The 25,382-nt window shown below is 39.2% G+C and overlaps 1 protein-coding gene across 4 annotated transcripts; it reads right to left on the bottom strand.

The window, feature by feature from the left end:
* Positions 1-1,496: 1,496 nt before the first annotated feature.
* Positions 1,497-25,382, bottom strand: LOC137187627 (AP-2 complex subunit alpha-2). Of its 4 annotated transcripts, none has more exons than XM_067596666.1 (23): positions 25,152-25,382; positions 21,353-21,421; positions 19,543-19,685; positions 19,216-19,409; positions 17,504-17,633; positions 17,279-17,380; positions 17,063-17,171; positions 15,424-15,574; positions 14,910-15,078; positions 12,771-12,908; positions 12,505-12,687; positions 11,555-11,652; positions 11,140-11,371; positions 10,688-10,852; positions 10,344-10,433; positions 9,559-9,692; positions 9,338-9,420; positions 9,124-9,214; positions 8,820-8,942; positions 8,614-8,730; positions 6,864-6,933; positions 5,492-5,632; positions 1,497-5,399 (listed from the first exon to the last, which is right to left on the bottom strand). In XM_067596666.1, exons 1-23 carry the CDS (start codon positions 25,216-25,218, stop codon positions 5,322-5,324), a joined length of 2,877 nt encoding a protein of 958 aa, XP_067452767.1. In that variant the 5' UTR covers positions 25,219-25,382; the 3' UTR covers positions 1,497-5,321. The 4 variants fall into 4 exon arrangements, with proteins under 4 accessions (XP_067452767.1, XP_067452783.1, XP_067452792.1 ...); XM_067596682.1 differs by having other exon boundaries at positions 5,498-5,632; positions 25,152-25,381; XM_067596691.1 differs by lacking the exon at positions 10,344-10,433 and having other exon boundaries at positions 5,498-5,632; positions 25,152-25,380.

A 25,382-nucleotide genomic window follows, 5' to 3' on the forward strand; every position in this document is an offset into this window, starting at 1 on the left:
GCTGGTTTGACTTTCAAGAGAAACGGAATCAAAATAATCACAGGTATTAAAAAAGAAAAATTTGAATTGAAAAGAAAATGAACTAACATAACTAACATAAACTGCTCTGTTAAACCTGATAAACAACTAGACAGTAATCTGAAATCTTTACTCAACATTTCACTAAGATTATTAACTTGGTGAAGATGACTGATTTCTGCAGTAATCAGGGCTGAATTTGGTCCTGTTAACAACATATAACAACAACATATATATTTATTGAATGCTAATTAAATGAACTTAAGGTGTATCCATGCTCTCTGGAGCCTGTTTTCAGTGAGGGAGGCTGTCCAGCGTATCTGACTGTGCTTCCAAATATTTGAACATACAAGAATAAAAGAATGACAAATGTAGAATCAGGTTTTCTAAACTTTAACCTGACATTTGTGTGGTAATAATTGGACTACTAAACCTCAGGAGGCCTGAAGTCTCTGGGTTCACTGTTGATTATATTGGTAAATTGTTTTTTAATTCTTTGTGCATAAATATAAGATGAGATGACAGGGACCTTAATGTGACACCTACATTATTACATAATCTGGAAGGGCCAAGAGCTAAAATGTAGTTCTAAAGCCTTTATTATTTCAGTTCATTAACTAAATAAATTTATATCTGTGACAGACTAACAGACTAGTTACTAATCGATGCACAATGCACAGGAATGTACAGACCAGTATGAATTCTGCATAAAAGATCAGATTTCATTAATCCAGCAGTGGATGTCCATTTAGCTGTGAGGATGAAAAGCCCTAACATATTGTTTCAGCCTCTCAGAGAGAGATGAAACATGTAAAATGACACTGTGGGATGGAGGCTACTGCAGTAGTGGGGCAGGACAAACTGGTCCAGTGTCTATCTGAGGAACTGTATCCACATACACATATGGACATAAAACAATTTCATTTTGAAAGTACAAGTGGTAGAACCTGTATTTTTGTCAGTTAACACTTTGCTTGGTGACATAATCACTTATGAAGCCTTGGTGAGAACTGAATAGTACTCCACAATAGGAAAGTAATTAAAAATACTAGTTTTTCCCCACACAAGTAAGAAAGCCAAAACATCTCAGTTTGCTCAAAACAGATTTGTTGCTTCAGTTTTAAACACTAAAATAGACTTCAAACTGTGAAGTTGTGACTAAAATGTCAGCTGCCACCACTCACTCTCTCTGTGATGTAGCTTCTCTAAAACACACCTGGTGAAACTCTAGAAACAGAAACAGATTGGTAGGACTATCTTAGACTCAGCAGCCGAAAAAACAAAAAAAAAAAACCCATCTGGAACAGTTTCACAGTTTCAAGCCAGCGAGCAGAAAGACTTATATTAGAGATACCAGCAGTCAACTGTAAACCAGTTTTGAAGTAGAATGAGGGGATTATGTGATGTGAGTTTATTGAGCATATTGTATGATCATAATGTATGATTATGTGTCTTTTTCTGTCACAAACCAAGCAATGTCTGGCAGATTTTTTTTATTCATAAAAACATTTTTTGGGATATGGATGTTTAAATGACATTACATTTACTTAGCAACAACATATCCAGCCTTTTATATTTTTTCTAATAATGCAGCATAACCCTGTGTCACAGAGGAGGGAGACGGAGCACTTGTCTTGTTAGAAGGCACAATAACAACAGCACTATGACAAAGTCTAAAGTTGAAGTTAGTGTTGAGTATAGTGGATATTGTACCATGGATGTAAACTGGGTCTTAATGTCAGTTTTGGCCAAAATATCTACAGTTTAGTTTAGCATAACCTTGTATCTAGCATGGACACTGTTTTAAATCAGAATCCAATGAGCCCACAGGAATGAGTTTCAGTAGTTAGTCTTTGTAACTATCAAACAGTTATTTGTAGATTAGGTTAAAACTGAACCAATGAGTCTGATAGTTGGCTTAGCCTGGACTTGTTTCAAAGCCAATGAAAGCTTGTTTTTCTGTGGCCCCATTTAGATTCTGGTGCAAACTTGTGGTCCCACTGAGCATACTTGCCGTGTGTTTTCTCTAACATTAGTGCAACATAATGCCAAACTATACTGTAAGTGTACTGGATAAAAACAAGAACTAGGTTCCAAGAACCAGACCAAGAGATCTTATGGCCAACTGGGGACATCAGAAACAAGCTGTAAACACAACACTGACATATTATCATGAAGTTGATATGGTGAACTTATTAGCAGTTAACAATTGCTTACACACATAGAAAATATTGAGCAATATTATCATTCATAGTCCTATCTCTGACCTAGTGACCTTTGAGCTCTGTTATGGTCGCCACCAACTCCTGAAGAAAATGTCTGGCTCTTTAGCTGCTAAATGCTTCACTATGTTCACCAGCTAGTACCTTGGTGGCTTACAAGTTGAGGCGCTAACCATGAATTACAATGCATCTGGTCCAAATCTGTTTAGGGGCTTTGTTTTATATCATTCCCCATCTTTCTACTGTTCGCTCTGTAATAAAGGTATAAAAATGTCCAAAAGATACTATATGAAATGCCAAAAAAAGCTAGTTAGCTAGCAACAGGTGTTGTACAGTATTTTTGCATGGCTGCATCTGGACACTGATGAGAGCAGTGAGACTCAATCAAAACAGTTCCAGGCGTAAAACCAAGACAACAAGCTGAAAGACACTAAAAAGCCCCGTAGCACTGAGGGAAACTATTAGATGGTAATGCTCTGTGGGTTCATCACTATGAGCAACACCTTCACATTACACCTTTGATCCTTCACTAAAATAAAATATTGATTAGAGCTTTAAACTAATCCCAGCTGGCACCTACAGTATCACCCTGTTTCAGTGTCTCCATGGTCCTGTATACAATACAGATTAGTAAGAAGATCAGTGCTTCCAAATCCTGCACCACACCTCCATCCCATTTGTGATCTTGACAATAAGCTGCTGAACAACAGAAGGGACTCAGTGACTCTGGGCTGGTTGCTCTTCTGTATCACTGCTGGGATTTCACATGCCTGATGACAGTAAATAGATAAACCTTAAGACACCCAAAAGTCTGATTCCACTGCATTTAAATGATGTGAAACCTCATATCCAACAAGACATGAGCCCATATATAAGGAGAAATGGTTATGGGCATAGTGAAGGCCTATAACCATTTTTAAAAGATGGTATCAACTTAGTAAAATGAGACCTCAGAGTAAAGCTTCTCAGCTCCACTTTAAGATACTTGATGAGCTCATGAGTCGGCCAACCACTTTAACACCATCTACAGATGTATTCTTTTAGTATTCACTTACATTTGTTCTTATATTCTTATTTATTGCGATTACTATTGCTGAACAAAAGCTCTTAAGGAAAGTTTGTCACTTTGAGACATTTTCTTATTTGTTTTCTTGCCGAGAGTTAGATGAGAAGATCGATACCACTCTCATATCTGTCCATTTCATATGAAGCTCCTGCCAGGAGTCGATTAGCTTAGCTTAGCAAAAAGACTGGAAAAAAATAGATTGATTCTGTCCAAAGATGAAGAAAAAAAAGCCTTCCAGCAGCTCTAAAGATCACGACTTAGGGAACACATTATATCTCATTTGTCTAATCCGTACAAAAAATGGTTTTACGAAGTGTTATATGCAGAACTATCTCTTGGCGGGGTGCAGTGACTTCCTAGAGTGTTGTCATCACCACACTCAACAGAAAGTCACAACTTGTAGTTTGTACACTTCATTTTTTGTATTGATTAAACAAACAAGTTATAACGGGTCGATTAGTGAGCTTTAGACATTCTGGCAGTCAGAAATTTCAGCTGTTTTTTTTTTTTTTTACCTTCGGACAGAAACTAGCTAGCCATTTCCCCATTCCCAGTCTTTCTGCTAAATTAACTGTCTCCTGGCTCCAGCCTAAAATTTTTAGAACATATATTAGATTGTTATTAATCTCCTTATCTAACTCTCAGCAAGGAAGTGAATAAACTTATTTCCCAAAATATGGAACATATTTAACATAAAACATATAAAAATGATCTGTTTCCACCTTTAACGGGCCAGAACTTAAAGCTTTTGTCTTGGATTTCAACTTTTATAGAGTGGCTGATTTCGCCAAATTCCCAAATTGTTCAAATCACAGATTATGTGTATGCATGGAGCATTTTAGGCTGCATTTTTTAAGACCTCTTAACCCACTTTTAGGAGTCTGGTTTAGTGTCTGTTGTGTGTGTTTTAAAAGACGAGGCCACATCAAATATGTCATCAAGGTATATGACAAAAGTACAATTTATAAAACAGAAAATACACCGAGCGGTATTGAAATATAGAAATATTACCAGTTTGGAAAGTGCTCTGTGAATAAATGCATTTAGGCAAAAGTAGTGAGACAGTGTTGTAGTGCTTAAGATTTTAAGAATATTACGCGTGTCTATTTAACAGTGTAGTAAAAGCTCAAAGGCACAACTGTGTGGAAGGAGATCAGGGCCAGAGTTTTGTAGATATTATGAGGGGGAAAAAAAGCTGACACTGAATTCCATCACTATCAGAAATTGCTACCCATTTGCTACCTAGTGTACTAAATTAAGATTTTGCCATTTTATTTGAATGTTTAAACTAAACGTGTAAAATTTCTGCAAAGCTTAAAAATTCCCACAATGGAACAGAAAAAATATAGCATTCAAAGTCTACCTTTAGCTAAAAAAAAACCCCACAATGCATAGCTTTGCCTTTGCTCCTGAGACGACAGATGTGTAAAATTTGTGAAGCAAGTAAGAATTCTGAGATTCAAGTCAAAATTCTCTCGTCTAAATCTATCTGATGTGATCTTTTTTTCTCTAACAAGTGCAAAATGGGCTAGAAGTTGAGGAAAGCTTCCCAGTTCTGTGCAACACTCGTTTGAAACACTACAAGAATAAAATGTCTCATAGAAACGCTATCAGAACAGTCGATTATTGAATTCATTGGTACGCTTGGTAATCTAATTAATGCTAAACACTCCTCAAAATGTTTCAATGAGAAGAAAGGCAGTACTCAAGCAGCAAAAAACACACAATTTCAAAACTTTGGAGCTGCAGAACACTACAGAGAAGCATTCAGAGCCTCCTGCACCACCCGCAACATGTCGGCTAAGGTGCTCACAGTGTGAGTACACACACATACAGTACAGGCAGGTTTAAAGCAGTGACATATTAGTAAAGCTGTGTGCCAAAAATACATTTCTTTTCATTTACATGTAGAGTAAGTCAAATAAAAAAAGAATTTACACTGTACAATACATCAATTCCAATCTAAGGTGAGACTAGGAGAGTAAATGTGTGGTAACGCTGGTGCTGTGTCGAGTCTAGAACTGATCAGAGAGGAGATCACACAGTCTCTGAGACACAGAGTCCCTGCTGGTCCGGAGGGTGAGACGGTACATCTGAACAAAAAAAAACACACACACACAGTTACACAATATATAGATATATTATGGTTTAACACAGGGTTGTGTGTGTGTGTGTGTGTGTTTACCTTTACCTCTGCTTGTTCATTGGGCTCCAGTCTGAGGAGGCAGCCCACCTGAGTGCTCTTAGTGTGGATGACTCCTGCTCCAACAAAGTTTGCAGGATTGGGATCCACCCCATCCAGCAGAGCTACACCAAAGCCTAAGATCTGCAGGAAAAAGAGGATATGATTATATGCACACAAGAAAGCAAAGTGATGTGGGGGAAAAAAATCCGGAAATTGTGAACCAATCATATGATTACCCTATCAACTTAATTTATAGTGATTCAATTCTTCAAGTTGCTGATTCAATTCAAGAGTGATCTCCAGAATTCCTGGATTCTGATGTTACAATCAAGGTGTAGTCAGTCCCTCCAGGAGTATTGAAATGTTGGGATCTCAAGAAATAAGGCATATTCAATGAGTCACTGCATAATTGGGCATGCAGTTTTGTCCAAGACGCACAATATTTCCACATAAATTATCAAATCAAGAAGAAACAAATGTGACTAATTACAGCACAAGCTAACATCTAATAAAAGTCAAACCTCTAAGTTAACAGGTGAACTGGCACCTCAAGGATTTTCATTCCAAAGAAGTTGGCTTCTTAGGCAGCTCTTGTTCCCAGGCTGTTGCTCACATTCCACAAATTTATACCGTACCTCAGCAAACTCATCTCAGCATTTCTAAACTGAACCATCTGTAACACAACAAACACATCTAACCGTTTGATGCGAGCATGCTCCCTGGGAACACATGCACACTCACTACAGGGCCAAAAGGTTCATTAAAAGTACTCTATATGTGGAGTAACTGGATCCTGAGTCATGATTGTTATACCAAATTCTATCTTGGCTGACAAAGTCTATATGCTACCAAGTATTACAGATAAGAGATGGACACAAACTGCTCATGTTTACGAATGTACAATCTGAAGTTTTATAAAAATATTATCTGTCTTACGCAAATAATTACAGTATATACACAGGACTATCTGTGCATTCCAAAACCCCCACTGAATTCAAAAAATACTGTAGTTTAGTGGAAAAATAACAACAAAAAAGGTCAAAAACTGTATTGCAATTTTTCTGAGAAGCTGCTATATATTTAAAAAAATGATGCATCCTTTATGACTGAGACATAACTAAATAAAGTACAAAGACAAAATGTGCCATAACATCACTGATTAAATAAGTGGAAAAGCAAAAGTGGAACAACAATAACCAAACTTGGCACTTCAAACAATCAATTCATTCAGGCACATTTCCTCTATGATTTTAAATATCGTATCATGTTTTAGTGGCTCACATGACAGCATGTCATGTCGATTTTCACACAACCAGCTGGTACATTTGTAAAGGTGTCTGAAGAAGGTTTCCTCAGAGGATAAATATTTTACCTTGGCCTTGGTAACATCAGTGTCCATCGAGTGTTTGGCTTTGAAGATTTTCTGAACCTCCTGCTGAGGACTGCAGGGTAGAGAGAGGAGAAGATTAGTTTTCTGGCAATAACATTTGCAATGGAATCCTTTCTATGACAAGGCCTCTGCAATAAATACTGCCGATGTGAAGCTCAATCTGTTAAATGTATGTTGATACTTGCATTCATACAACACCTAAATTCCAAGAGAGGTCAAAAGGACTTTACAAAGCTTTGTTTTCACATAAACTATAGGTGAGGTTTGAAAGGATTTTATAGTCTCATCCAGTATCAAATCTAGGGCTGAAATGATTCCTCGAGAAACTCGATTACTAAAAATCATCTTCGTTTAATCCATGTAACTATATACAGCACATTGTTTGTTGCACGGATGATTACTATCGCACAACGCACTTACACTGTAGACACATGATGTCAAGAAGACATGATTTGATGGCGTGGATTGCAAAATGGAGAAAGAGAGAGAAAACAGCGAGGGGCGAAGAAAAGAGACAGGCCAGAGAAAACAACAGGGAGCTGAAACAAAACAAAAACTCTGTACAGTGTAAGTAAAACTGAACTAGCCTACCACAATAGCATGAGCGGACCCGACAGGTAACGTTAATGTTAGCATTAGCATTAGCATAGCATCCAATTACTCAATCGATGGAATTATCGGTAGAATACTCAATTACTAAAATAATCGGTAGCCCTTACTGAATCCACTGAATGTGTATCTGAGGTCCTGAAACCACAGGTGTAGCCTGCTTACTGCTGCACACCTGATTCTTCATGACCATTATGTGTAAAATCTGCGGAGTGTCCCTTTAACTTTCATTACAGTTTATATAATCTGCTGAAGACAATGTTTGTCATTTAAACTGGCAGACACAACACTCAACACCAGCTAAAAATGAATGTTTTGGACAATGCTAATAACAAAACATATCAATAAGAGATTTGTTAAGCTCAGAGCTTAGTGAATCAGGATATTTTATCCACTTAGTTGGAATCAGATAAAAACAGAACAAGAAATGAAACAGAGCTGCAACTAATGATTATTTTCCTCACTGATTAATCTGTAGATTCATTTCTCTTTTAAATAGATTTGTCCATAAAATGTCAGAAATAGTAAAACACTCTTTACCCAAATCCCAAGTTGATATATTCAAACTGCTTGATTTTTTTTAAACATAAAACCAAAATAACCAAATTTTAGAAGTTGACACCAGTGTTGTTGTTGTTTTTTTTGGCATTTTTACTTTTATTTTTGTACAGCAGATATTTTGACTTGTCACAGCAGGAAAAGCTTCGTTAGTGTGTCCCAGTAGCCCAGTAGTCCCAGTAAGTCCTGACAGTGTGACAGTGAGCCAGCATGCACAATACCAGGACCCTGAAACTGAGCCTCATTCATTTTATTATCTACATGTGTGCTTTTCCTACTGTCACAAGTCAAAATGTCTTTTGTAAAAAAGAAAACCATTACTACTGCAAATGTACAGTTTGTGTATGTTATGTAGTTAATGCAAAAACACGTCGACACCTTTGGGCTGGAGCACCAATGCTTGTAGAGGGAAATGTTGAGCTGAATGTTGACCTATCATAGCGGGCTGACTGAATGCCATTCATGCTCTTGACATGAATGAACATCTCTATTTGACTGTGACAGTACACAGAAGCATGAGGGGAAGTTTTCTCCTGCTACACTGATCATGTAAAGTGAACCTTACGCGCCGAGCTGTTTCCAGCGCTGGAAAAAGTCTTGGGATGTCATCTCTGTGGGCTGAAAAAACTTGTTAAGCATCACAGGGAGCTTCACTGCAATGTTCTGAAGGGCTCCACCATATCTGTCCACACATATACAGAATCAGACATTAGCTTATATAATTAGCTCATCATGTCAACATTTTTTAAAAAGTCGCATTCAGGCACCAACCTGAACTGAATGTTGAGCACTGGCGCGTCGGTGAAATCGGACACACACTCGATATTGAGGATCTGCTGGACCTGAGCGCCACCCTCTATTATGGGGTCTACTGTCTTAGCGTGGACGTTCAGCTGTGGAAGCCATGGTTAAGAATTCTTCTGATACCAAAATTACGCTAGTATTCATCTCAGCACACCTGCAGAGCTGAAGTACAAGTGTACTGAGGAGGAACTAGTTACTTGTGTTAAGTTAACTGCAGCACTTCCTGTGGGTTAAAACATGACTAATAATCTAACTAGCAGCAGAAAGGATATGAGTGTTGAGCGTGTCCTGACTGACCACCGCTGAGGAGAAGCTGAGGAACTGGGTAGATGTCTTGTTGCCAAAGAACACATACATACGACCTGGGGTACGACAGAAGATAAACACTTCCTTAAAATTCTTAAAAAATACCAGCAAAATTGATTAAATCTAATGAGATTTCCCAAAACAGAAAGATGCACATTTGATATTGTAAATCTGCTCACCCAGGTTCTGTCTGTACTCAGACTTAAGTCCAATTTGCAAAAGCTGGTTCTCATAGAGAACGCCGTTGTTCTTGCAAACGAATCTGCACACACACACACATAAAGAAGACTTTTGAGAACTTGCATTTTTCACTAATGGGGCAATTTAGTCCAAAGCAACAAATGCTGCAAACTGTATTTCTCTGCTGATTTCATCAACCAAGCGCACAGTGTGAGCCCACCTGGAGAAATTTTCCTCAGACACATCCATGGAGGCAGGAGTTGAGTTGTCAGAAAAGACATCAATCAGCAGGCTGCCTCCTGCTGAGGGGGTGGAGTTCAGATTCAGCAGGTCTGTGAAGGGGTGGGTGGAACTCTGGGGGAGAAAGTCAGCAAATATTATCTTTGACATACAATAACTGCACACACAGCACACCAAAACCTCAATCTAAGTTTTTACATCAAACTGACATTAGCATTTTCCTCATTTGTTTAGTAAAGAAATATAAACTATAATAATACCACGGCTGTTGTGCATAGTTTTCAGTTTTTCACAATAGAATAAACTGTTTGGACAAATTTGTGGAAACAGCATCTCAACCTCAAGCATCTGAGTGGGTGTTTCCATCGGCAGCTGTTCCTGCTACGTTTGTATTCCACTCAAAACGTGGAGATAGTGGAAGTGAATTAACCTAGCTTGCTAATGTTAGCACTGATTCTATCTAGATGTGAATAAACATGTGTAACACCTGGACATGAGTCAATAGGAAACATTCTAAGCAAAATACTTAAGCATACAATAACACAGAAATAGCTTAATGATATGTGACAAAAAGGCATTTCCCAGAAAAATCCAACTGCATGGTTAGTCAATACACTCACTGAGCACTTTATATATAACACTTTCTATATAATGAAGTGCTCAGTGAGTGTATATAAGACAAGAGTAGTTTCCACTGCAGTGGTAATGAATCAAAGATGTAAATCAGTATACTATGTGTTGCTTCTAGCTACAGTATCAGTATACCATGGTCCCAGCAGAGAGCATGATGGGACTAGAGGAGGCAGGGCGGGGCCTGTTGGTTGGGAGAAGGTCTGTCATCAGTGAAGGAGAAGACTGAAGGAGAAAGAGAAGGAGCGGGACAGAAAGAGTAGAGGAAGGATAGAGGGGTGAAGACGGGGAAGGAGAAGAGAGGACAAGTGGAAGTGAAGATCAAGGAAAGGCTAAAAAACGATGGAAAATAAAGGCAAAGGCCAAAAGGCTGGAAACCAGTAATTATCGATACACAATAAAAAGAGTATAACTGTTATGATGCACATTTCTTCGCAAATGAAGTGTCACTGCTAGCTATTCCAGCACTGTGGAGTTACCTTGCTCGTGGCCTCGCTGCTCTCGCTGTGCTCCGTGCTGCCGTTGACGTTCCGCCGGGTGTCATCGATGTCCGGCAGGTGGCCTGGACCCTTCTTCCTCTTCAGCTTGGCCAGGATTGAAGACTCTCTCTCTGGGAACGGAGGCATCTCTTCTAACACTGTGGCCTGGGGAGGGACGGAGAGACTGAGGGAATACTGTACACAGACAGTTACTGCACCGCTGTACAATTAACAATTTTAGCAGTTTTTCCGTAAATCGTTTGCTGACACACAGAATCAAATAGATTGTGATGCATTTCATCTCATGATCAATACAGTCACGAGATGACACTGTGAAAGTCACTTTGTATTAATTTAAGACACTGCAAATTTATTCTATGACTCTACTGAGTGTGTGTGAGCCTGTTTGTATGTTTTCAGTATTTTGTCCACTCCCTGCAGAAATCACTAACCAATATATCTGTGCTGGCGATGCAGCTGAGCCTCAGGTACTCCACAGCTCTCTGCTGAAGCTCCACATCAGCGTTGCGGAGCTGGCTGTCTGAGCGCAGGACGTCCTGGATGGTGGCCTTCACTTCTGGAAACAAGTTAATGAACTTGATGTAGGCCGACAGCAGCAGCGCCCGCGTCGGCACGGAGCACAGGTGGAACTTGGAGTGGAGAAGGTTGAACTGGACCAGAGGGCTGAAGGAGAAGACGATATAAAACAGTGACAGTAAGGCTTCTTATCCTTCAGGTCAACTCTATGCTGATAATTCCACTGTATATTAAACCATACTCGCTGATAGACAACATTATATTCCTCTAACTTCTTCTACATGTTAAACACTGCACCGTGTTCGGGTTTTTTGTGGATGCTGTTTGTACCTGGAGCGCGAGTCACCAGCAATCAGGTTACCAAATTCTCCCAGGATGTAACCTCCGACTTTAACAAGGTTCTCATGGCAGGCGGGAGCCTGTAGTGCCTGCAAGTGTTCACAAAGCATGAGAGCACTGGGTTAGAAACAAAAAAGAAGAAGTGAGAGTTTGAATAGAATGGGAGGTAACCACCCAGCCAGCATGTCCATGTGGACCCAACAGAGTCGAGTAACAAGGATACAATTCCTCTGGAGCCCATACTGTTTCCCACTGCATGGGCTCCTTGAGGATTTCTTGTGGGTAAAGTGTAATCAGCTCAAAGGGTCTCTTGATTGCCACTGATCAAACTTAATTCCTAACAGTCATAAATTTTTGGTTATTTCTCTACTACTTCTCTTTCTTTTTTTAATCCAATGTTGTTTTTCTAAATCTTGGCAAGAGTCTGATTCAAATAAATATTTCTCTTAACATAAAGTGCTCACTTAGTGTAAAGCAGGCAAATATTTACATTTGTTATGCAATTCAACAGCTGAATAACTCTGAAAATACTTGCATCACAGCTTTACTTTGATGGTTTCTGCTAATATTCTGTGATGAAGTGCTCGCTGTGTGCTCCCAGTGTTTTAACAGAGCACAAAGGGGCCTTTGTGACAGCAGGAGCACCCGGAGCAAGCAAAGGACTAGAAATCACCTTATTTAGCCAATACCTATCATTTAAAAGTACCAGAAATGGCTCAGGAGTTGCTGCACTGTACAACATGATAGTTTGAGTATGGATTGGAAAAATCCATTTGTTTTTTTAAATTTGCACCTATGTAGTAGGTTTTGGCCAGATCATTAGCCCACATATTCTAAAAAAATATATACGATACATTTGCTTATAACACTGATGAGGCTGACACTGAGGGTGCGCACTGACAGTAAAGTCGATCTGTGATGGCACAAAGCTCCATACCCACCTCAAAAACAGTTTTGGCAGCGTAGCCTTGGACATCATCTCGGTTTATGACGATTTGGATGACACGATACCACACCTCCTCACTGACATAGTCCCCGGCGATGCGGATGAGGTTGAGGATGGTGTCCACGTACCAGGTGTAGTCGACAGCGTACTTCTCTGCCAGGATGGCCACCTTGAGCACCTGAGGAAGAGAGGCAACTGGCTGAGGGCGAGAGTGGAACACAGGGAAACTTTGTGGTGTACAGGCCTGAATGGGTGACCCACTATCTCCTCTCTGATGGAGTAATCAGCCGTCTCTAGGTAGCTCAGCATCTCTGCCACGATCTGCTTGGCGTTGCTGCGGTCACACATGGCATAGAGCAGATCCACAGCCCGCTGGCGCACGCTCACATCTCGCTCAGTCTGTGTAGAAAACACATATCAACACAAGATATGAAATGACACTTGCAACGGATCTTAAATTCTATACTATTGGATATCTGTGAAAAGAAGGTATATTTATGTCCTACGGAAATTTAACTGGACAATATTGTTCTTAAGGGTAAAGAACATTACTGAAAGTATTTACAAACAAGAGATTGTGCAAGATATACATCCAGTATTGTCACAGACAACATTGTGGATTATAAATATTTAGAAATTTACCAACAACTTTATGGGTAATGATTCATCATATGTCAAACTGTTTTAACAGAATGATCTGGGAAAAGAATTTAAAGATGGAAAATTTGGGCAGAATGTGGTAAATATGTAAAGGAAGCAAAGAGGAACTTTACACTATATGAAGTTTTTATATATTAAATTGAGATATTGTCATAAACCAATAAGACTCCACAGAATAAGACTGATGAAGGATAATTTGTGCTTCAATGTACAAGTGATAGAAGTCCTGGGTGGATGGTTTGGTTCAGTAATTAATGCAGCTCTTGATTGATTTTTATTAGAGGATGGATCTCAAATACCAAACATACCAAATGTGCCTTCTCAGTTATTATGATGGTGTGATAACAGCACAGGAGGTAGCTAAAGATTTGAAAGATAAGGTGAGTGTAGTGGTAGAAAAAGCATCGTATGAGTCTGTGCTTAAAACATTAAAAGATTATTCTTCCTCCTACGACCTTTTTTTCTGGACCTACATAGAAATTGAAAAAAAATGCCTGTTTAGATTTTAATCACAGTTAATGTGAATGTGTCTCCTGAGAATGTGACAGGTTGTCTTTTCATTTTACTATTTTTTCCTACATGTCTTGTAATAATATTTACTCTTGTGTTCCTGGAATGATATAAAGAGCTCCACATTTCCTTAAAGTCAATAAATATAAATTGGAGGACAGACAGTCTTCAAACACAAAATTAAATTTGCTGATGTGAAACATCTGGCATGTAAACATGAATATGATGTGCAGGTTTGGTTTGGCATAAAAATATTTTGCAGTTTCTGTTATCAAAATTGGATTTGTTTGAAACTTAGACTAATTTTCACATAAATAAATTACTGTTATCACAATAAGGCTGTTATGAAAAGTTTTATATATTGTATATTCTCTAATCTTATGATGTTTAATAATATGAAGTTCAGCTGTTCTGAGGAATATTCACATACAACACTAGGTGGCAGTAAAAAACTATATCAAACTGAGAGAGCATCTTTCTTAGAAAGCCTTTGTGGTTAACAGGACAGAACACAGCTTGAATCAGTTCCTATAATCACCCTGTGGGTTGGAGTCACTTTGCATTTTAGTGTGACACACTGCTGCCATGTATTTACATTTAAATGAAAGACAAGATGTTATAACAAGGACAAAGGAATTAGGTAAGATGGTTAATATAAAGTCTTTACATAAAATATTTTGCAAATCCCTCTTAAAATCTAAAATATCATTTATTTATTAATTGGAAAATTTACTGATTATTTTATAACTTTATTACCATTTTTAAATGTAAATTCAATAACTCTCTCTAGAACTTGTGTATAAAAAATAAACTAACCTCAAAAGGTCCACTTACTAGTTTTTTGAAGTTGTCAATGACCATCTTTGAGTGGAGAGAGGAGTTATCATTTCCGTTATAAAGTGGTTATGAAAACATGGGATACAGTGGAAAGTTCCAAAAAGATAGCAAGTGGACCTTTGAGTTGAGATTATTATGTTACACAAAGATTGTCCATGCTCACTCTAGAACTTGTTTATAAATGCAATTATTCATTCATTAATTGTAAATAACCATTGACCACATGAATAATTATTCCAGTTTCATATTTCAGAATCCTGATTACCACTGGTCTGATGGTCAAAACTAAAACAAAACATGGAAGACCAGAGAACTATCAGGTTCTGAAACAAGTCATCCAAACCGTACACATCATTTTCACATTAACCTGAAAACACTTATCAAAGGACTCACCTTAAGAGCGTTGATCACGGTTTCTATATGCGTCTTTACTGCCTCGTGAGAAAACTCAGAGCTGGCCAGTGTGCACATGCTCTCCAGAGCCAAATAACGCAGGTTGGTTTCCCTGTGCTGCAGAAACTGACCTAGCTGGTTGCAGGCTCGAACCAACAGGGTGGGCTCACTGAGAGACGAGATACAACAATTAGCTGGAGTGTTTACATGCAAACACACACTTCAAAATCCAAAAACCCCACAAGTGCTACACAACACAAGAGTTTGAATTGGTGACAGTTGGGTTTGTCCTGTGACCTTAATGTGAAGTTTTAAGATGAATCATATCCAAGTCAGAGCACATTCCTCTGTTGTTGGTGTTATTAATGCAGCGTTACAGTCTAGAGTCTGCTACAGTTGAACTGAATCTAATACAACTAATGGTGGAAATCACTATTTGCTAAAAGCCTATACAGTGACCTGCGGGTAAAATTCCTAAGAAACTGAACCCAAATTCACAGTGAATCTGACTGACCTGTCATGGTGGATGATGAGTGAGATGGCTTCAAACAGAACAGCATTCTTTGCGTTGGAGTGCTGGACCTTCTTGGACTTGGGCGGCTCCTGGGCTTTATTTAGGATGGTCTCCAGACATTCTGTCAGACGACTTCGCAGCGCTGCATCCTCTGCATCAACAAAGGCTAGGTTAGGTTCATTACTTGCATAAACTCAGTATAAGGTCTACATTATGAAATATGTTTTGATATTAACAGTGAATCAAATCAACCTCTGGGTTGTTAGTGCTTTCAGCCACTGTGGGCTTGTTGTTTCAGTTTGCAGTTTACTCTGTGCCCAGCTCAAAGTAGTGGAAAGCTGAAGTAAACAAGTACCTGATGAAGAGAGCTGAACATCTGCCAATCTAAAGAGGCTCAGATATTTTTGTCAGGAGTCAGCAGACCAAAGCAGCTCTAAAATGTGAATGAATTTTTGACTGGCTGGTTTTCTGCTGGATGTGTAAGTCATTTTTCCCGCCTCATTATTTTTAAGAATTTGATAAACTGACATAATTTCTACTTTCTGTCATCTCATAGCCAAAACTTGCATTATGCAACTTTATCCTATTTTTAAACAACCAAGTAATCAAAACCTGGCAGTTTTGTATTAAAGACTGAAACATCTCAGAAATGATGCGTGCAGCCATCATTGGGCAAATATGCTTGTTTTCTTCCTTTCTGAGAGATTGATACCATTCTCACGAATGTGTTTAGTACAGAGCTAATATTTGATGTGTTTAGCCTAGCTTAGCATGAAGACTAGAGGCAGGGGAACATACCTCTGTCCAAAGTTTTTAAAAAGCCTACCTACACCTCTAAAGCAGTCTTATTTACATAATGTGAAATAAGGCAGTGTGTGTTGCCCTTTGGAGGTGTGAGTAGGTGTGTTTTTTTTCCTTTTCTGACAGAGCCAGCTGGCTGTTTCTCCTTGACTCCAGTCTTTATTTTAAACTAGACTAAATAATTCCAGCACTGTACTTAATGATATAGATCTTCTCATCACACTAAGAGGGAAAGCAAATAACCTGAATATTACCTTAAACTCTAAGCTCTGCAAAAATGTCGTTACTCTGTATTGGAAGATTTGTGTGAAAGAATGTTATTAACTGTCAAGCAAGAAGTTCCACAAGAGCTGGCTGCCGGCTAGACAGCTGACTACTGTACTGGGATTTGCAAGCATCTAATGTTTCAAGCAGGAGGGTGATGCTAGAGGGAAGGCAATGGGATTCCCTAAATCAATAGTTTTATCCTATACCCACAGCTAATTTGATGAAAATATGGCCATTAGTTACCTTGTGGACAAAGCTGATAATCTGACCTGGCAGTAAAGAAGAGGGCAAACACCAGTAACTGGAATCATCAAATCAAGATTGATATGGGAACCATGAATATCCATATCAGTTTCCTTTTCAATCTGGATAGTAGTTGGCAAGATATACAAATTGTTGGAAAAACATTGAACATCCCTTGCAAAGTTAAGAAGAATCTACAGTAGATGTAAACAACTGTAAATGCAAGAATCTCTAACGACTGCTGCTCAAAGTTCCAGGTGACAGGATTTTATCTTTCCACCTGACCTAATTTTCTCTTCCATAAACACAGGCCTGTTCTGTACCATACCAGGTGGAGGGTAGCACTGTAGCAGACGCAGTAATTTAACAGACAGCCAGGGTGCAGCAACAAAGTAGTATGTATAGTCCTGGAGGTCGATGGATGCTGAAGTCACAATCTGGACAAGCAAGGACAAGATATCACATCAATAGATGTCAGAAACACATTTTACCTTTAACATCAGTGAGATGAAGACACTGTGTAAAGCTACAGATTGACACCCACCCTGCTCAGCCTGGCTATAGCCAGTGAGATGGATGTCTTGAAGTCATCAGGACTCTTCTGAGCCAGAGTAGTGATAAGGCTGGTGGCTGCTGTTACCACTCCCTAAAAACAGACAGAAAAAATACAGACCCACTGACATAACATTTCATCATCCAGGGAAAATATTTTTCAGGTACACAGAAGTTACAGGGTGTGACTGGGTCTTAGGATAGTAGTGAGGCTTACCAGGTGCTGATCATTGAGCAGATGGACCACTCGGGCTGTCCATTCACCCATGGGTACCAGGTCAGGAGACGTCCTGTTGAGTCGTAGCAGACATAGTGCTGCACTCTGCTTCACACTGTCCATGGTGTCCCTGCTCCAGGCAAGCACAACACAACTTCACTCATCATAATCCAACACATTATATACAATATACTTTTCAAATGGTCACTTTCACAACTTCACACTTAAAACCTGCAGTATGGAACTTTTACATATAAATGAACGTCTGTTACATTCAAGCCCTTGCCAAACGAGTTCACACAATGCTGATTAAGTCTATCACCGCCAGATAAATCTCTCTGTATTTCACAGTATACCAGAGTTTTTATTCTGGTGTCTGGTTTGACATTCCCTTACTGGCCAGATGAATGCATACTGCACATGCTCTATGGGCAGAGCATACGCACAAGAGAGTTCCGCCAGGTGAGCAGCTAACTTCCAGTTAGCTCTCTGCGAAATTGAATGGGGATAAAATAATTTAATCGTGCAGCTCTTCTAGACCTTCCAAATGATATCGGACCGAAAGGATCAAATTCTGATAGTGAAACAAGTCATTTCGTGGGGGCTGAGTGACGCTCAAAACTTAAACAATTTATCCACCGTTTTACAAACGTAGCAACAGAGTAGGCTAGAGCGGAGCCTATGACGTAGGCACGTGTCCATAGGGTTTTTGTAACTACTCTCACTGCCAGAAGGGGGAGACAAAAGTCCCGCACTCCGGCTTCAAAGTTTGAATCCTTAAGACTTCAGTCCTGATTGATTTAGTGACACCTATAGTTACTGGTGGTAATAGCAAGTGCATTAAAATAGCAAAGGTCCCCATGTGACATTCAAATCACACTTGACCACTAAAGGCAGCAAACATGCCTTGAGCAGCTACTTTGTCAGAAATGCAACAGAATAAGAACAACAGGTGTGTCTGATTACAGCGCAGCCAAACAAACTGGGCTGAAAGGATTCACTGTGTTACGTTGCTTTAATAGGAATAAGTATAATTTCTATCATGCCATGAGTAACTACGATCTGATCTCATGCTCTATGCACAGTTCAGTGGTTTTCCACACAACATAATGGCACACTTATCAGGAACTGTTTGCATTGATGGCGAGTTGGAGGTGTACACAAACTGAGCTTGACACCTGCAGCTTAGCATCCAACATCTCATTTCACCTGTTTTTTCTTGTTCCATTTCTCTCTTGCAAAAATTAAAGAGTACCTGCACCCAATTTAATAATCTGGCCCGCCCTGCTAACCTATAACTATATACAGGCTGTAACTATAAAAGTGCATGAGACCGTTACAGATCTATTTAAAAGAAACTTCTACCTGTTGACTCACAGAGGCCTGTGCAGCTATGTTTTCCCTCGTTCCAAACCCTAGTGTGGAGTTTATCAGAGTCCACTGAGAGGCCACTGAAGAAAAGTGCTGAAAATGTGTTATTCTGTTGTTGCAACCACTTCCTGCTGTTGCTTAACAATAAAAGCAGCAGCAGTAGGAAATGTTGGGTTTGCATTAGCCATAACTTACTGTAATACAGCTCTGATACAGTGTTGGGAGAGTCAACAGTTAACAGAGAGGCCTCTATCAACAGTAACAGGAAAATAAATGCACCACCAACAATGAAAACTACAGTATAGAAAGGCACTATGAGCAGAGTGTATTTGTGCACACACCCTGCCACCAAGATGCGGGGAATATCTGAAGCGAAAGCCTCAGCCATTTCTCTGCTGCCCACGTTGGCAATGCAGTGCAGTGCCAGGTTCATGAAGGTCGGGTTGCGGCTGCTCAGGTCATTCTTAATGCCGTTGTTGATTAGACGGATCAGGTCGCTGTTGGAGTTCACCAGCACTGAGATGAAGAGGTAACCCTGAAAGGGAACATGGTAAAATGTTGATTGAAATGATTGTACAGTTGCTTAAGAGACCATGTTATATTATTGAAGTACAATGATTTCTTAATTTTCATAAATGTGTGAGGACTGTGTGTTTCTGTCTACTTACAATTTGTTTCTCTGTGTATTTGTTGGAGCTGAGGAGGTTGACAGCCTCCATGTGTCCAAAGTCGATATCATGGCCCAAAAGAAAGATGAAGAGCAGCTTGCAGACATACTTTTTCTTACTGTAGCCATCTAGAGCCTTGTCTCCTATCCACACACGAGCACATACGCACACACGTCCACACCCACACACCACAAAGATGGATTTGAATGTCTGAATGAAGTCACAAATGCAGGGTTTTCAATGATCTGACATTGTGAGTACAGTACCAAAGACGAATCCACATTAATTTCCCATTTTGATTAAACTAAGCAGAACTCAAGTCAAGGAAAGGAAACAAAGACAAAAGTCTCCTTATTTTGTTGTTCCAGAAAACTGTGTGGTGATATATTAAAACAGCTGTAAAATATGCCACTAATTAAAGAACTTCCCAATAATCCTAATATGTAATAAGTTCCATTCAAGGTAAGAAAAAAGTTAATTATTTGTCTTAGGAATGCCCTGTATGTGGGGATCTTTGTAGCTGTTAGCCTATGTTAGCAAGCTAGAAGAATCTGAGGCAAGCTTAGTGGTTTCTAGTGATCACAACAAACTCTGCAAGCTACATGGTCAGGTTTAGGTAATAGATTGGAAACACTTTCAGTTCTGTTAACTTTAAATGGGGAACTAGAGAAGCTTCAGGGGCTGGGGTAAACAAGGCAAGTGAAGAAGACACGTTCCAGGGAAACAAAAACTCCTTTCTACTGTAGTTATAATGATGTTTGTTGAGATCAAGGTTTGATTTGTGTGTGACTTTAAACAAGTGGTTTAACTTTTTTGTAGGAAACTGGTGATAGCAAGCATGCAAATTCCTACAAGGACTTTCCCGGGGTCATGTTCAAGTCAACCTTTTATTTTCTTAGTTTAGTCCAGGATGCGTTTGTCATCAGAGGCTTGTGATGAACAAGGACTGTGTTTCCGTATACACACTTTGCTGTTTAATTTGTCAAAGCTTTGAGCAGTCGATATCTGCCCATTTTCAGAGGCAGACGTCCCAACACCATGGCACATAAATCTCAACATTATCAGGCTGGTGAGTTGAAAAGAAAAAGTTTTAAGTATGTTGGGTAGTTTCCAGTGTCAGCTATTGACAATATAAACGAGTGGTCGTGTGATTTTGTAGTTACAACCCCTCACACGCTTTAGGTTTCTGATCTCAAGGACCACTACCCGATAGAGGGCATCATGAAAAGAAGGGTATGATTACAAGAAGGAAATAGAACAGGGTTGTAATCTCTCCACGGAGTTGGATGGGACTGCCTGTGATAGTCTCAGATTAAAATGTACAATGGAAAGGACAAACACACCAGAGAGACAATCACAGTAAAATAAACACAGTTGAACTGTGGGCCTGAAAGCCTTGGAAACCAGCGGGGGCAGGAGAGTAGATACTAGAGGAAATAAAGGAGGGCAGAATGCTGGGTGCTATGGGCAGAGAAGGCAGCGTCATTCTGGAGCAAACTAATTTTAGGCGGTGTGGAACAGGTGGCAGGAGAAACAACACCAGCGGCACATTAAGAACGACACATTGACAGTGAGGAGTGTGAACTTTTAACGGTGCAGACACAGCAGCAGTCATTAAGAAAGTCACAGGGGCAAAGTCAGCAGCGACAGGAAAACATGTACCATAGAAGACAAAGGCTGTAAAGGTTTTCATGATTCCAGGTGATCGGGATCAGCCTTCGGACTGAATGATAATCTGTAGAATCCTGGCCCTCCATATGCTTCACTGTTACTGAATGTTAGCATGGATTTGTCAGAATTGTTAACCTACCTTTAAATTTGGAACGGATATTGGCCAGCTCTTTGTTTATCCTCTTAATCTCTGCTTCTTTACTTTTACCTGTGAAAAAAAAAATCAAGATATTTTGCATGTTATATGTTGGGTTAATAGAGGACAGTGGAGCTCCATGTACAGACATATTAGCTATATCACACACACTGAAATACTGAAACTGTTAAACTACCTCTCATTTACAAAGAAGTATTGCATTCACCCCCCAAAGAATATGGAGACTTGTTCCTGTAATTATAGCTTCTTAATCTCATAACGACTTAGCAACATCTGTGTGTTGTAATTATGAGATCAGTATCTCATAACTATGAGATCTTTACCTCATAATTAAAAAAAAAAAAAAAAAGCTCTCTCATAAATAACTATCAAATCTGCATGACAATATTATCTCCTAACTACAAGAAAAGAATGTAGCCACAGGAACTGAGGTTATGGGTTGTTGTGGCAGTAGGGTCAATTTGGAAAGGGCACACTGATGTTTAGAGAAATGTTAACAGGAAACAGATTGGTTTGAGCAAATCCAAAGAAGGATATCTGTCCTCCAGTTTGTCCTCCTCCTATCAGAGAGAGTGTACACGCTACAACCTCTTCAGGACAGACACTACATCAGCATTAAATGATAGCCACAACACTTGTGGTAGCTATATAGCCTCTTCATTAGGACTGCATTTGGGTCCAAGTGTACTTGCTGACAGTTGCTAACAGCATACACTGTAACAAGAAGTCGTTTTGAAACAGTGAAATGACCTGCAGGAGCTGAGACTGGTGGACTGAGAAAAACAACAAGTAGATGAGTGTGAGCTGGTTGTGTGGTTGGGACTGGACATTCCCAACAAATTACAATGCCTGAGCAATGTTGGCATACAAAATGTTGTTCACATTAGTCGGTGACATCAGTATCTTAAAAAGCCTCAAAGCAAGGAAGCAAATTTAAGCAGATTGTGTAATCTCTATCTTCTCTAGTCTCTCAAGTAGTGATGACTATTCACACTGTCCTTAAATCACTTTCTCTAAATTATCAGGTAAAGATATCATAATTACAACATGTTAGTTTTCATAACTATGAGATGAAGATCTTATGATTACAAGGTCATCATGTCTGTGATATAATTTTGCCATAATTACAAGAATGTAAATCATAATTATGAGATGTGAAAGTCAACTTATAATAATCTCCTCTCTAATGTTTTTACTTAAGTGAATGCAATGTGCCTCTCAGTCAATCACTTTCAAACTGTCAGCAGAATTCCTAAAGGACGGTTTCACACTTCTTTAAGTCCGTCTTAAAACAAGTCAGGTGCCCAAATGAACATTAAAAGGTTTTTCTTGCTGTAATTAGAGCTGCAACAATTAGTCAATTAAACAATTAGTTGTCAACTATCAAATTAATCACCAACTCTTTTGATAATCAATTCATCATTTTGAAAATAAATGTCCAAATTCTCTGATTTCAGCTTCTCAAATGTGAGTATTTTCTTGCCTCTTTAGTCCTCTATGACAGTAAAGTTAACTAATCAATTAATCGAGAAAATGGTTGACAGATTAGACAGATGCTGTAATCATTCCTCATGTTCATACTGACCATTAGAAGAGCCCTTCATAATGCACTTAGAATGTAAGTGATGGAGGACAAAATCCACAGTCCTCCTTCTGTGCAAAAATGTATTTAAGTTTTGAGGTATTTAAGCTACTATGAAGCTTCAGTAGTCCAAGTTACTCAAATCAAGTAGATATCTTTCAACGTTACAGTCTATTTAGTGCCAAAGTCCCTCTTTTGGTTACTATACTTCCACAGCTCAACAGGGAAACACTGTCTGAGGAAACACAAAGAGGGAATTTGATACTAAAAAGACTGTAAATGTGGCAGATATCCACTTGATGTGACTAACTCAGACTGCTGAATGCATTTTTACACTAAATGACTGTGTGGACACACTGTGGACTTTGGCCCCCATCACTTACATTGAAAGCACATTTGAAGGGGATCTTTTGATGGCCAGTATGAATGGGAGGACTGATTACAGCAAGGAAAACCTCTTTCACTGTTCATATAGACACCTGACTATTGGTTTAGGACACACTTGATAAATTGTGAACCTGCCCTTTAAGCGCAATTCTGACATGTTTATTGAACTCTCGCCCATGCCTAGTTCTAGATCCTTTATTAAATTGTATTTACATATAAATACACTGTAAAAAGGGGCAGAGGGAAAAGCAGAAGGGAAAGTGGAAATGTTAGGCAAATGTTTGGCAACAGTTCTGCCTTATAGAAATACATTTGTGTTCAAAGTGAATAAGACGACTGTGATTCTGGGTTAAGGGAAAAGTTAAGGGGGAAGTTAAGGGAAAGATAAATAATGATATTTAGCGTTTTTTCACCACTTACACTTCTGAAAAAGTTTTAGACATCTTAGCAAAAGCCTGTTTAAACCCACTTCCAAATTTGTGAACCCTTTTTTCTATTAGTAAACTGAAAAAAGGGCGATTTCACTGATATTTCTCCATTCAGAACACATTAAACCAGTTCCGGTTCAAAAACCACTATGTTTTGAATTGATAAGAGTTGATAAGTCATAGTATAGTGTTTTTTGATCTGGAACTGCTCTAGAGTGCTCTGAATAGAGAAAAAACAGGGAAATCGCCCTTTTTCAGTTTTCACAAATAGAATAAAGAAAAATCTGTGTTTTAATGACTCTCTGGAGTCTTCTTGGCAATCTAGTCCAGATTTGACAAGTCCAAGTAAAATGGTTTTTGATTTAGACCGAGTCAAATGTTATCTGGATTTGGGGGGGAGCAGTGAAATCGCCCTTTTTGAGTTTTCACAAGCAAAATAAAGGTTTGGCAAATTAGGAGGAAGGTTTAAGAAGCGTCAAGGCTTTTTGTTACGATTTCTAACACTTTTTCAGAAGTACAAATGGTGAAAAAACGGAGAACCAGCCGCTAAATATCATTATTTATGTTTCCCTCAACTTTTCCTTTAACCCCCGATTCTAAAGCTAACTTCAGCGTCGAGAATAAGTGAATAAGTGGTATTTGTGTATGTGTGTGGTCATAATGGTGCCTGTAATTATGTACAAATCTTCTTACACTAACAATTGGGCAGTTGCCCAAAACTGACAGCCAGTTCTTGTAAAGCTCTGTAGTTGGACGCTTGAAACCGATGGGGAAATGTAAGCTCTAGCTGGACGATTAAACCCACTTTAAGCTGGACATGCTGGCAAAATCTATATTTAAAATAGACTCGAGCTGTTCATTACGTTAGCTGTGCACGTCCATTTGATGTTGGCGTTACCTGAAACAGCCTTCACCAAGTCTAACGTACTGCAACTGCCAGTCGCAGCGTTGCCCAAATATTTGGTAATACAGTCAGTGAGTCATCCAGACCGAGCTGGAAAGTGAGAATTTGTTGATTTCTGACATAAAAACTTCACGAAAGCTATAAAATGAAAAACCCTGAAACGCTACAGTGTAATAGAAAATGCCAATTTGGCGTTATCTCATCTCCAGTTAGCGGCGCGGTCCACGCCCTTCGACATGACGTTAGCTACTGGAAGCTAGCAGCTAACGTTAATTAGCTAGCCAGCTGAGTGGTTGTCAAAATCCACTTTCATACGGTGAAGTTAACAAAACTGCGGGTAGAAAGGGCAAGAGACACACTCCTCTTCTTAACTGAACCTATTCCCGAAAACACCCGTCAGACCTCCAATGTTGGCCAACGTTATAATAACTTGTTATAGGCTAACCCAGAGCTGTGTATGAATGTGATAAACAAACTTACAGTTCCTGATGTCAGAGATGAACACGGCCAGGCCACGCATCCCATCCCCTTTAGAGACCGCAGGCATTTTGTCCGCTCCCTGTTAATGTCAGGTTTTCTCTGGTGTGTAACGATAAGTCTCACAGTATGGAATAACTTTGTTTCAAAGTTGTTTTGCTAACCAGCAGTCAGCAAGCGACTGAGACAGGAACCAGACAACTGCGGCTGCGTTCAATACATGTCGAGCAACAC

The sequence above is a fragment of the Thunnus thynnus genome, chromosome 1 (assembly GCF_963924715.1).
Source record: "Thunnus thynnus chromosome 1, fThuThy2.1, whole genome shotgun sequence".
Taxonomy (NCBI): Eukaryota; Metazoa; Chordata; class Actinopteri; order Scombriformes; family Scombridae; genus Thunnus; species Thunnus thynnus.

What these genes read in the sequence shown, in the direction of transcription:
- LOC137187627 (XM_067596666.1), bottom strand. Translation starts at nt 25,218, where the DNA reads ATGCCTGCGGTCTCTAAAGGGGATGGGATGCGTGGCCTGGCCGTGTTC. An exon ending in ACAGTGCTACCCTCCACCTG is followed by an intron (nt 15,575 to 17,062) that starts GTATGGTACAGA and finishes TTGTTGATGCAG; the next exon opens with AGGATGCAGCGCTGCGAAGT. An exon ending in TGAGTACAGACAGAACCTGG is followed by an intron (nt 9,215 to 9,337) that starts GTGAGCAGATTT and finishes GTCGTACCCCAG; the next exon opens with GTCGTATGTATGTGTTCTTT.